A 12,224-nucleotide genomic window follows, 5' to 3' on the forward strand; every position below is an offset into this window, starting at 1 on the left:
ACCACCCTGTTAGAGTTTTAAAAATGGCTTTCGAAAATAACACTAATTAAGCTACTTATTAATCTATCCTAAGTCAATATGAAATCAACCTTCTATATAGGCGAATATATCCGGTGTAGATTAATAAGTAGCTTAATTAGTTGATTTATATTATTTAATTTATATTAAATAACAATTTATATTATTTAACAATTCTCATCAATTGTAAGGCATTTAAGTAAGTGGCAATTTTAACATGTTAGCACAAAATATTTTTAAGGCACTGAAGGAATATGTAGGATACTGGTACCTACCCTCAAGAGCTTACAGGTTAATTAGGGAATTAACATGAAGATACAAGAAAATATAACCAGGAAACCATGGAAGGAAAGATATTTATACTTTGAAAGGGGATGGAATTAAGTTGCAGAGGTGTAGGATAAACCCTTCCAGGATGAAGAAAGATGTGGAGTTGGAAATGAGCAATGAAGTAAAATATCAAAATAAAGAGGCTGAATTAGGTGACTAGGAATGGCAAACCAAGGAGCAATACTAAATAAGAAATTATGCTATTAAAGAATAAAAAATCTAGATAACAAATCTAATGAGAAGATAAGAAGGTTAATGGAAACCATATCTAAAGGAAAGAATGAAAGTAAAAGCAGAAAATATAAATTGAAAAACTGTCAAATCAAAACCCTACATGAAAGAAAAGTAAAAGGAAGACACCAAAAGCAAAATATGATGTATGGCCCTGCTCAAACTGGTTTCTCCTGACCACATAACATCACACCACCCCTTATGGTCCAACTGTCCAACGCTGTGGACTGCTCATTAACTGTTGGCCAGAACCTGGGCATGCGTTAGCTGCTGATGATTCCGCTGCCTCGGCCAGGAGCCCACCACAATCAACAGTCCTACTGTAGCATATCTAGTCTTTTAGATCTTAACACATTTTAGAACTTGAAGTGTACCTTTATCTCTGTAGTCCCAGTTTTTAATTCTCTCTTTGAAGCCCCAAATTAGAAGCCCTTCATATGATTTCTGAATTTATTATGTTGAAAACTGGTTGATGCTGGCCAAAGGCACATTCTTTAAATTGCATTCCTCCTTTGGGTCACAGTTAACTAGTTTAAGGCAGAAATTTGAGTCAGGGCAGTTAGGGTTTGAATCTCTGCTTCCCATCCCATGCCCCCATTACTGGGGATTAAACCGAAGGGCTTTTTACTGCTAAGCTACATCCCCAGCCACCTCTACCCCACACCCCCACGTTTTTTGTTTTTTGTTTTTAACTTTGAAATGACCTAAGTTACTTAGGGCCTTGCTTAGTTGCTGAGGCTGGCCTTGAACTTGATGATCCTCCTGCCTCAGCCTCCTGAGTTGCTGGGATTACAGGTGTGAATCACCACACCCAGCTGAATCACTGCTTTTTGAAAGACTATGTTGGTAACAAGGGTTTCACTTCCTAGTCTGTAAAATAGAGATTTATATTTGGAACTGGGAGAGTTAACATGGTTTGCTTAGGCAACTTAAAAAACAGGAAGAGACCTGAGCAAGTCACTCGGTACAGTTCCTTGATTGGGTCAAAAGTTCACAATCACTCTTCAGAGACTCTCTTTAGCCCTTGTGTCTCCTAATCTCCCTGTAGTGATTGCCTTGTGGTCATTTCTGCATAGTAACCTAAGAAAATGGAATATTTATTTTGTGAGTGCTATTTTTTAAATATGCTTTATTTTCTGCTTGATTTACTTTCATTTCTCTCTAATACAAGGATTAGTAGCCCAGGATAGTCTGGCCTTTCCTCTTATTACTTAACTTTCAAGGAGAGGTTTTCCCTAGCATAAATTATAAAGAGCTCTACTCTAAATCTTCCAGGTTCCATTAGATCCATTTTTTTTTTTTTACTCAATGAATTTTAAGCACTACTAGTCTACAGCCCCTGCCTAACAGATTTTTATTCTTTGTTTAATAGAACATTGACCTTCTTTTTACAAATGTAAATAATTCTTTATAATCTTTTTAGACTTTCTAATTCCTCCCTTAAATTAGAAGTTTCTGTCTTAGAGAAGATAATATGGTGTTTGGCTTTAAGGAGGTAATATAGTTTAGGTTGGATGATGCATTGTTTCATTATCCGTGTGTTTGTTTATGAAGAAGAGGAGGAGGAGGAAGAAGAGTAGGAAGAGGAAGAAGAGTAGGAGTAGAAAGAAGAGGAGGAAGGAGGAGGAGGAGGAGAGGGAGAGGAGGAGCAGGGAGAGCAGGGAGGGGGAATGAACAAAAAGAAGAGAAACCTAGTGGCTCACGCAGTGGTGCACACTTGTAATCTTAGTGGTGCAGGAAGATCACAAGTTCAAAACCACCTTGGCAACTTAGCAAGGCCCTAGGCAACTCAGTGAGACCCTGTCTCTAAATAAAACACAAGAAAGGGCTGGGGATGTGGCTCAGTGTTTAAGCACCCCTGGGTTCAATCCCTGGTACTTAGAGAGACTGAGACACTGAACTCTTCAAAACTTCCTTCCAAGCTCAGCTTGTGTGTGAGTATGTGTATTATTGGGGATTAGACCCAGGGGTTCAAAGATGCTGCTCTATCACTGAATTACATCCCCAGCCCTTTTCATGTTCTATTTTGAGACTCAGAGCCACTAAATTGCCCAGGCTGGTCTCCAAGCTGACTTTACTTTTACCCAGGGCACTCACCAACATCTGTCATGCCATATATATTTTTTTTAATTTTGCTCATTGTCTTCCTCTTTCTCCCTGGAATGTAAGCTCCAGAGGACAGAGATTCTTGTCTGTTTTGCTTATTGCTGTGCCTGGAATGTTGCTGGCACATAGTACATAACTAATAAAAATTTGTTGAATAAGCCAGCAAATGTGTAACCTGTCTTCAACACTGGAAATATTTGCAAGAATAAAATACCATTGGTGAGGATGTGGGGGAAAAGGCACAATCATACATTGCTGGTGGGACTGAAAATTGGTACAACCAACCTGGAAAAGTAGTAGGGAGATTCCTTAGAAAACTTGAAATGGAACCACCATTTGACCCAGATACTCCACTCCTCAGTCTATACCCAAAGGACTTAAAAACAGCATACTACAGCATCGCAGCCACTTCAATATTTATATTGGCACAATTCACAATAGCTAAACTGTGGAAGCAACCTAGATGCCCTTTAATAGATAAATGGATAAAGAAACTGTGATATATATATATACACAAGGGAATATCACTTAGCATTAAAAGAGAATAAAATTGTGGCATTTTCAGGTAAATGGAGAATATTATGCTAAATGAAGTAAACCAATCCCAAAAAACCAAAGTCCGAATGTTCTCTCTGATAAGTGGATGCTGATTCATAATGAGTGTGTGGGGGGAAGAATGCAGGAACTTTGGGCCAAGGAAAGGGAGGGAAGGGGATGGGGCATGGGGTAGGAAAGATGGTGGAATGAGATGAACATCATTACCCTAGTACATGTATGATTGCACATATGGTGCAACTACATCGTGTACAATCAGAGAAATGAAAAGTTGTGCTCCATTTGTGTACAATAAATTGAAAAGCTTTCTGCTGTCATATATAACTGATTAGAACTAATAAAAAATAAATTTTAAGAAAAAGAAAGAAATACCAAATACCAAAAGCAACATAAGTCTGAACAAAGTCAGGAAATAAAAAGCAAAATTATCTCATACAAAGAGGATCAAAGAAAGGCCTTTGATTGAAAGAATGATCTCTACTATTCAATAGCATGGTAGGATAACTATGATTGACGATAATTAATTGAATATCTAACAATAGGTAATAGGATTTTAAATGTTCCTACCCTGATCTGATCACTATACAGTGTACACAGTGTACTGAAATGTCATACTCTACCCCATAAATATGTATAATTACCATGTGTCAGCTAAAAATAAAATACATTTTTTGAAAAAAGGAAGGCCTTTGAAAAAGAAGATAAGGGGGGGCTATCTGATAAAATGATGACTCTACAAATCATCAAAGAGCACACAGGCATATTATGAAAGTTGAGATATAATCCTGTTATTAGGTCAGCAGCTCTCTAAGTAGATGGTATGTGGTAAGAAAGACAAAAGATGTAGCATGTAAACTCAGTGTATATGCTTAGCAAAGGAAATAAAAATTCTAAATGGAGTTTGGGATTTTTATTTTTTTAACTTCAATTTGGGTATCCTTATATTTAATATGGCTAAAACTCGGGGTTGGTTGGGGTTGGGGTGGGGTTGCAGACAGAAAATCCCAGCGCCATCTCGCTATCATCCCGTGGAGAGTACCGCAGAATGCTGGTGAGGATGAGAGCAGGCCACATCAGGAAGCATGGAGAGAGGTGGGCAGAAATGAGCGGAAAATGTCAAACAAAGGGAAGTCCGGTGGGGAAAATTCAGCAGGGGTGGTAAGAACCTGAGATGTTATCTCATCCAGTGGCTTCAAGTTATAGGTGAGAAAACTGAGGCCCAGGGACCAGTTCAGTGTCAGGCCAACCCCCTGGCTAATAGCAGAGCTGGTGATCAGTAGAAATCATGTAAATTGTGGGCAAATTTGAGATTGGAGAGAAAAGTATATTTTAGAGGCTACATCAGAGATTTAGAACACAAAAAGGAAGGGGAAATAATGAAGAGAGTAGAAACAATTAAAACAGAAAAGAAAACTCAGCCCAACATAAGAAGAAAGTGAAGTTCAGCTTGTTAAGTGTGTAGGAAGTTAAAGAAGCGTGAGATCTAAGAAAAGTCTGTCAGCTTCGCCGTGTCTAAACATCCACCTGCTTGCTGCATCTACAAAAGCCTGTGGGTGTGTAAATAAGTTCTAAAGAGACTCCAGGAGGACATCAGCAGAGACAGAAAGTAGAGCACACCAGAGTATTCAGCATGCCTTAGAAGAAAGAACAGAAATTCAAGGCCCAAGGCAGAGTGAGAAATCAGCTCAATCCATTATTAGCTGTGTGACCTCAAGAAAGTTGTTTAACCTCTGTGAGTCCCAAAGCCTCATCTTTAAAACAGAGACAATCATATATATGTATATATCTGACAGGGATATTGTAAATATAAATGAGAGAGAACATGAAAAATACATGGCATATCATAGGAGCTCAGTCAGATGTAACATGGTAACATGTATGTCAAATGACCCATGGCTTAGCACACATTGCCATTTCTTTAGTAAGCCAAAGGCTATGATTTTTTTTTTTTTTTTTGGATACTGGGGATTAAACTCAGGGGCACTCAACCACTGAGCCACTTCCCCAGCCCTATTTTGTATTTTATTTAGAGACAGGGTCTTGCTGAGTTGCTTAGGGCCTTCCTAAGTTGCTGAGGCTGGCTTTGAACTCATGATTCTCCTGCCTCAGTAATCCTGAGCTGCTGGGATTACAGGCATGCACCATTGCACCTGGCCAAGGCTATGATTTGATACCACCTCTATCAACTTGTCACTGAAGATGTGGAGAAAATGACAACAAATATCAAGTAAGCTGCAGAGAATGAGAAAGAAAAAAAAACCTAGGCACAGGATCTCTGAGTCTCGGTTATTGACCAAGCTGCCCCTGCTCAATATGGAGCAGCTTCCTAGATGAGACTTGAGGCCCTGTGTCCTCCACAAGGTTTAGACCTGACTGCTAACACCAGTCAAAACACACGCACATGTCGAACCAAACTGTATTTTACAAGTGACCATAGAAAGTGGAGGAAATTCATTTCCATGGATAAGTTACCTGACTAACCCTGTTTTTGCAGAATACAAACAGAACAACACGCACATTCCAAAGTAGAAAGACAATAAGTTTACTCTTCCTGAAGAACCAAATGGTTGCCACTTTTCACTTAGCTCCCCCCACCCCCACTTAACTTTCTGAGGCCCAACCCCCAATTTCACAAATGTTTTCACTCGGATTTTTTTTTTTGCCACTATGCTAATCACCCCCTTCTGCAGGATCCCTGAGAAGCTAAATCAAAATGCCAAAGTCTTTATAAAATCCATCTTCTGCACTCATAGACAAGAACATCGTTTACAAATAGATGATTTTGCCCCCTGACTCAGACCTTCCTCATTGTTCAACATATTAGAAGTCCTTGGGTTTTTTTTTTCTTTTCTCTAAAACAGAGTGTATAGAATCTCATGCTTTCAAAAATGAGCAGCGTTTCATTTTCCTTTCAGTTAATTGCTTTCTGTTTCTTGAATGTCAGCTCAGAAATCAAAAGCGTGTCATCCTTCCAATAAATAAGTAAATTAGCAAAACCTCTACAAATGAACAGGAACAAGGAGCACTTCTGCTGTGGACAACACGGTGGCCCCTGGCAGCCAGGTCCTCCCCGCTCACCTTGCCGTGGTACCAGATGCTTTCATTTCCCTCTGGATCCACATCATCCGTTGCCAAGGTGAGGCAGACCAGTCTTCGTTTCAGCCCCTTGGCTTTAATCTGTTTCAGTGCTTGCTTTCCTATGAAGTCTGCTGGCTGCAGGAATCCAAGATAATGATGATGAATGAATGCTCAGACACTGTGACAAGGTTAGAGATGCAAGCATTTAAATTTGTCTTTGCTATTTTCTCGCCAATTACACATTAAATAAAAAAAAACAGATTGGATCAAACATCTAGACAAATATTTCTTAGTCCTCAAACAATAGTATCAGCCACCTATCCCTTCAGAATATGTTAAACTTAAGGGTAATAACCGTGATGACAATTTTACCAGAACCACGTAGGCAGGAAAACATAAGGCATTATACTGCAATGGTGGGTTATGAAAGTGGCCCTTGTATCTAATGGGTCTGGTCAGTGCTACGGGCTGTCAGTGTGCAACTCAATTTCTACCTTCTGGATGTTTTTACAGGAAAGAAACATGCTTTTTTGAAATGTGAAGCTAAAATGCTATATCTGTACCCCTACATACACACTTCAAAATAATGATCCCTGAAATGTTTTAACCGGTGGGTTGTATTCACTACTTCATGCAGGAAACATTTATCGAAACCCTACTATGTGTGAAACATCAAGCCAGTTTCTCTGTGGATATAAAATGAGTTACACACCGATGATTTGATCAAAGAGCTTATTCTTGAACATTGTGCTTTTCGACCTTTTTGCCATATTCCATGCAACACATAACAGATGACATTCCTATTCTTAATACTCTCCCCTGGGCATGCTCAGGGTTATTCCCAATCCAATGCCATTGAATGAGAGTGACATTGTTATGGAGATAACCTTGAATCCATTCTGATGTGTTGGGGGGGGGGGGCGAAAAGTGAAATCAGGCAAATTTGAAGACTTTTCCCATTATAAGTAATATACCTTATGACTGAGTAGGACATACCAGTGAGCAATGACTCCTCATTGGGGACACTATTCTACCCAACCAGAATGCCAGGGGACCCTTGATAAGTGAGATAAACTGGTCAGAGGCTATGAGCAAGGAGAGTGCCCAGGAGGGCGGGCGGGTCGATCTCCAAGTGGGACATTAGTAAGTCTTCTACATAATGAGCCCAAACAAGCATCTCTTATGGAACAAAAAGAAAATTTTTAATACACAAAGCTTATCTCTGCCAAATAAGAATTAGAGATTACACTAAAAATGAGAATATCAAAACAGCTCTCATATATAGACTAACCACTGAGAAAGAAAGGAAACAACCACAAACTTTTAATTTCTTCATTGGCCATAAGAGAAAAAAAACAATATTTAATGCCAAAGATGTCCTCCACTGCCAATATTTAGGATTTACACAGCTCTTAGAACTGAGTGCAATAAAAACCCTGTCACTTCCCAGAGAAGCTGAAAAAAAGGTCTGTTTCACCTCCTCTACGATTGTTCTGGTCAGATCCTGTAGTCACAGTAACGAAAAAGCTAAAACAAGATCCTAGCACATCATCTGCCTGATGACTCCAGTTCACTCTTTTGCTGATCCAGAGCTTCAAGGGTGAAGCCACAACACAGTGTGATTTCTATGGATACTGCAATTTTAAGTTGCTGACCTGCACAAGAAGCTGAAGGAAGCTTCTTCATCAGCCAAGGTTAAAATGACATGCAAAATGAAAGTCCAATTCTCACTCTTTCCCCAGTGTGACTCAGAGGGTAAAAATGGTAAAGCCAGAAGCACAACAAGTTCAAGAATACTGGGCCCTGTATTATTATTATTATTATTATTATTATTATTATTATTATTTAAATATTTATTTACTTACTTAGTTGTAGTTGGACACAATATCTTTATTTTATTTATTTATTTATTTATGTGGTGCTGAGGCTAGAACCCAGGGCCTCGAACATGCTAGGTGAATGCTCTACCACTGAGCCCCAGCCCTAGCCCCTGAAGCCTGTATTATTGAAGACAGGATTAACGGGGGAGGGGATACAGGAAGAGAGTGATTTATTTGATTCATACATAAAATAAATTCATGGTAACAAAATCATAACCAGCCAAGTTCACTATAGTTAAAATATGCATATCTAAATACAGAAAGAACTCTATAATAGTGACTAAACTTTTTGCTTTTTCTGCATTTTTGTTGGTGAATTGTAATTACGCATAACAGTGGGATTCTTGGTGTTATATGCATATGTGCACATAACATAATTTGATCAATCTCATTCCCGGGTGCCTTCCCTTTCCCTCTGCTCTCCCCTCCCCAGATCTGCATGCTCTTCTCTACTCATTTCCCTTCTATTATTGCTATTGTTATTTTTATTAATGCATTATATATGTCCTCACACCTATAGACGCACATATATATGCAGGATTCATTGTGGTAAATTTATATGTGGACAATTTTTTTGGCTATATTTTTAAAAGGAGACTTGCTATGATGGATACAAAATGATAATGGGTGCTTTTTTGGAAACCTTGTCTACATTGGAGTCAATAACTACAGTAAAAAAAAAAAAAAATCTCATGCCTTATTGAGTGGAAAAGCACTTAGAGTAATACGAGTGGCCAATACTTTACCCAGTGTGATTTGTGGTGTGCCAGTAGATCCTGAATCATTCCTCACCTCCTGTCATGGAATCTGAATCTTCATGATTAGAGATTCATTTAGGTCTTGAAAGTTTCTGGTTATGGATTTTTTTGCAATTACTATTCATCTGTCATTAAGCCTCTACTGTGTATTGGATACTTGTTAGGCATGGAGTATTCACAACTTAATAGAACAAGGTCTTGTAGCTTCAGGAGGCCCCTGGGAAAATGTGACCCCCTTCCCTCCACATCAAAATATGCCCAATCCTGAAATTAGTCTATCTTCAATTTTTTAACATACTAGAGGACAAAAACCAATTCGAGATGATTTGTAATGTAGTGGAACATGACAGACAATAGTAATCAGCAATATCAATTTTGGAACATGATTCATGGTTGGTTCTGCATGTTGTACAAGAATATGCACATCACAAGTGTTCTGTAAATTTAAAACAAAGATCATCTAATATGTGGAGGCAAAATGCAAAAAGACAGACACGGTGACAGAAGTATGTACAGTAGGGCCAAAGAAGATTCTGACCAATTCCTCCTGCGGTGGAGAGTGGGGCTGGTGACAGTATTCTATTGGTAACAATTTCATAGAGGAAGTCTACCACTGGAAAGCACAGTTGATATAAATATTCTAAATGAAGAATTTTTTAAAAATTTCTCCTAGGTTGCCAGAACCTGTTTTGAATGACATTCATTATATTGTGTAAAAGTCTTTGACAATACCCTGAAGGTTAATCCTAATGAAATTTGACATCTATAGTTTATATCCCTGAATTAGGAAGTGATCTTGTCAGCAATATTGTCCTCAGACATGAATGAAGACAATCTTCTGACAGACAGCAGCAACAAAACCCTTGTAGAAAGGTGAACATACTTACAGCACAGACAGGAGACGTACCTGTCCCTTGACATGATCCGTCCCCAAACTCCTGGGCTCTGAACTTGGGAAGATTTAAAGTGGGGTGATGGCCTTGCGTCCTTGTTTGACTTGGCTAGCCTCTCAAGATTGTAGCATTTACTCTGCTACATAGTTATTAATTATAAATGAGAAGAAAATGTGTCTGAAGGTTATTCTGTAATTTAAATTGGTGCTTTCAAAATGACCCAAGAACAGAAATACATTTCTGTAATGAGTCAATGCCAAATTAACTATATAAATAGCCATTAGCATCTTTGAGAAGTGCATAAATTTCTGGGGCCTTGAGACTACAGCTTTAAAAAGAAGTCTTGGCTTATGTTTTTTAATTAATTAATTTTAAATAATGATAAGAGCCATTAAAAGAACCACCTGAAATATGTACTAAATATAACATCCACATCTATGAAAACATTAAGTAGATTTTAAGGGGAAAGTAATTACTCATCTCTTATTAGCCCTATTAAAGGCATGCATATCACCTGAAAGCCAGTGTAAAATGAATACATTAAATCAATATGTTTCAGGCAGTGATTCTCAGGGCAATAGAGAACTTGCAGACACATAAAGTCAAATTTGGCTGCAGCCGTAAAAGAAGAGTCAGGGGAGTGGCCTGTAATAGACCAGGAAAAGATGATAAAAATCAAAGTCTTAGATCTTTTCTTTTCCATGTACATGGACTAGAATCCCTTTAGAAAAAATCAAGGAAGCCATTACTTTGATTGAATTTTTGGACAAAATCCTTTTAATTTAAGTATTAAAAGTTCTAAAGACACCTAGGTGTCCATAAAGCCTTAAAAATCAGGCACAGCACCAACTCACACCCGTTTTACAGATGTGGAGAGGACTGCAGGAAGACCTCGCTGATCTCCAACTGCTACTGTGAGGGGCAGAGTGGGGACAAAAATCCAATGACAGTCTTCTGCTGCTGTCCCTCAATACTTTCCTGAAAAGCTTCTCATTTAAAAGGAGCTTTGGCTCACCATTTAAAACAATCCTGGTGGGAATCCCTTTGTAAAGCACGTGGCCATTACTCACCTACAGTGTATGTGAACCTGAACTTTCAGTGCTCTGTACACCTGGGTGTCTCAGAATATTGAGAAAGCCGGATGCTGGGTTCATTCATCTGAGGAAATGACTGACTTACCCTCACCCATCAAGACAAATTACAGCATTATTCCTTTCACATTCACAGAATTAGAGTCCCAGAAGTCTTTTTAAAAGCAGAAAATTTAGTTCAATCTTGTTTTGCATATAAGAACATGAAAGCAGAGCAAAGGGAATGTTCTTGCCTGAGGTGACAAAGTGAATTAGCACCAAACCTCAAAGTCAGACTTCTGGACTCATGGTTCCTCTCCCACTAAGCAGAGCTTCTTAATGTTCCAAGTAAGTTCACAAGGACCACAATTTCCATTAGTTTTGTGACTAAAGACTGTTATTATTGGCTGAAAAGTGAACACTCCCACATATACAGTGTTCTCATTCTTCGCCCTTAGAGTCTGAAAGAAACTACTCATCTAGTATCGTTATAACCAAAATTACTAGATGGGTAAGAGTTCCTTCTTTAAAAAGTCTTTAATAAAACTAGAAAATGAACCCTACTGACTGTAAGAAAGGAGGAGATGAAATAGAAGCTTGGGGAAAATATTTAAAATATGCCTAAGCCAGGTCAATAATAAAGTTAATGAGCATTCAAACCCAGCTAAGATTTTCAAAACTATAGCAGCCCCCATTACACGTGTTCTATAAGTTTTACTAGATTTAGTTTTAAAGAAAACATTTATTTTTCAGTGTTTGAATCTAATGTTTCAAAGGAAAACTGTTAGGTAGACCTGTGGCTTTATCTGGTGTACTTTTCTGTTTAACTGCTTCAGCAATAATTACCACATAAGAGTGTTCACAAGGAAGTGGGCCTTTTATATCCCTGGGTTCTACATCTGTGAATTCAATTAACAACAGATCAAAAATATTCAGGGAAAAAACTACATCTATACTAAAAATGTGCACTTTTTTTCTTGTCATCATTCCCTGGACAACAGAGCCTAACACCTATTTACATGGTATTTACATTGCATTTTATTAGGCACTGTGTTACTCAGTTTTCATCACCGTGACAAAATGCCTGAGAAAAACAACTTAAAGGAAGAAAGATTGTGGCTCAGAAAGATTGTGGTTTCAGAAGTTTCAGGTCACAGTTGTCAGGTCTTTTGCTTTAAGTCTGAAATGAGGCTTAATATCATAACAGAAGGGAGTGTTGGAAGAAAGATGCTCACCTCATGGCAGGTGGGAATCAGACTGAGAGAGAGAGAGGTCAGGGACAAGATATAGTCCCCAAGGACCCAC

The 12,224-nt window shown here is 38.4% G+C and overlaps 1 protein-coding gene across 2 annotated transcripts in view; it reads right to left on the reverse strand.

Annotated features, from left to right (window-relative positions):
- The window catches only part of Dmgdh (dimethylglycine dehydrogenase), a 59,662-nt gene that overhangs the window by 1,597 nt on the left and 45,841 nt on the right, over window positions 1–12,224 (reverse strand). For both annotated transcript variants that reach the window (XM_046427629.2, XM_046427622.2), the window contains one exon: window positions 6,319–6,453. In XM_046427629.2, coding sequence (XP_046283585.1) covers window positions 6,319–6,453 — 135 coding nt within the window. The remainder of the gene's footprint in view (window positions 1–6,318; window positions 6,454–12,224) is intronic.

This window comes from Marmota monax, unplaced genomic scaffold (assembly GCF_021218885.2).
Source record: "Marmota monax isolate L192 unplaced genomic scaffold, Marmota_monax_Labrador192_F-V1.1 WCK01_AAM20220418_F8-fsc00018, whole genome shotgun sequence".
Lineage (NCBI taxonomy): Eukaryota > Metazoa > Chordata > Mammalia > Rodentia > Sciuridae > Marmota > Marmota monax.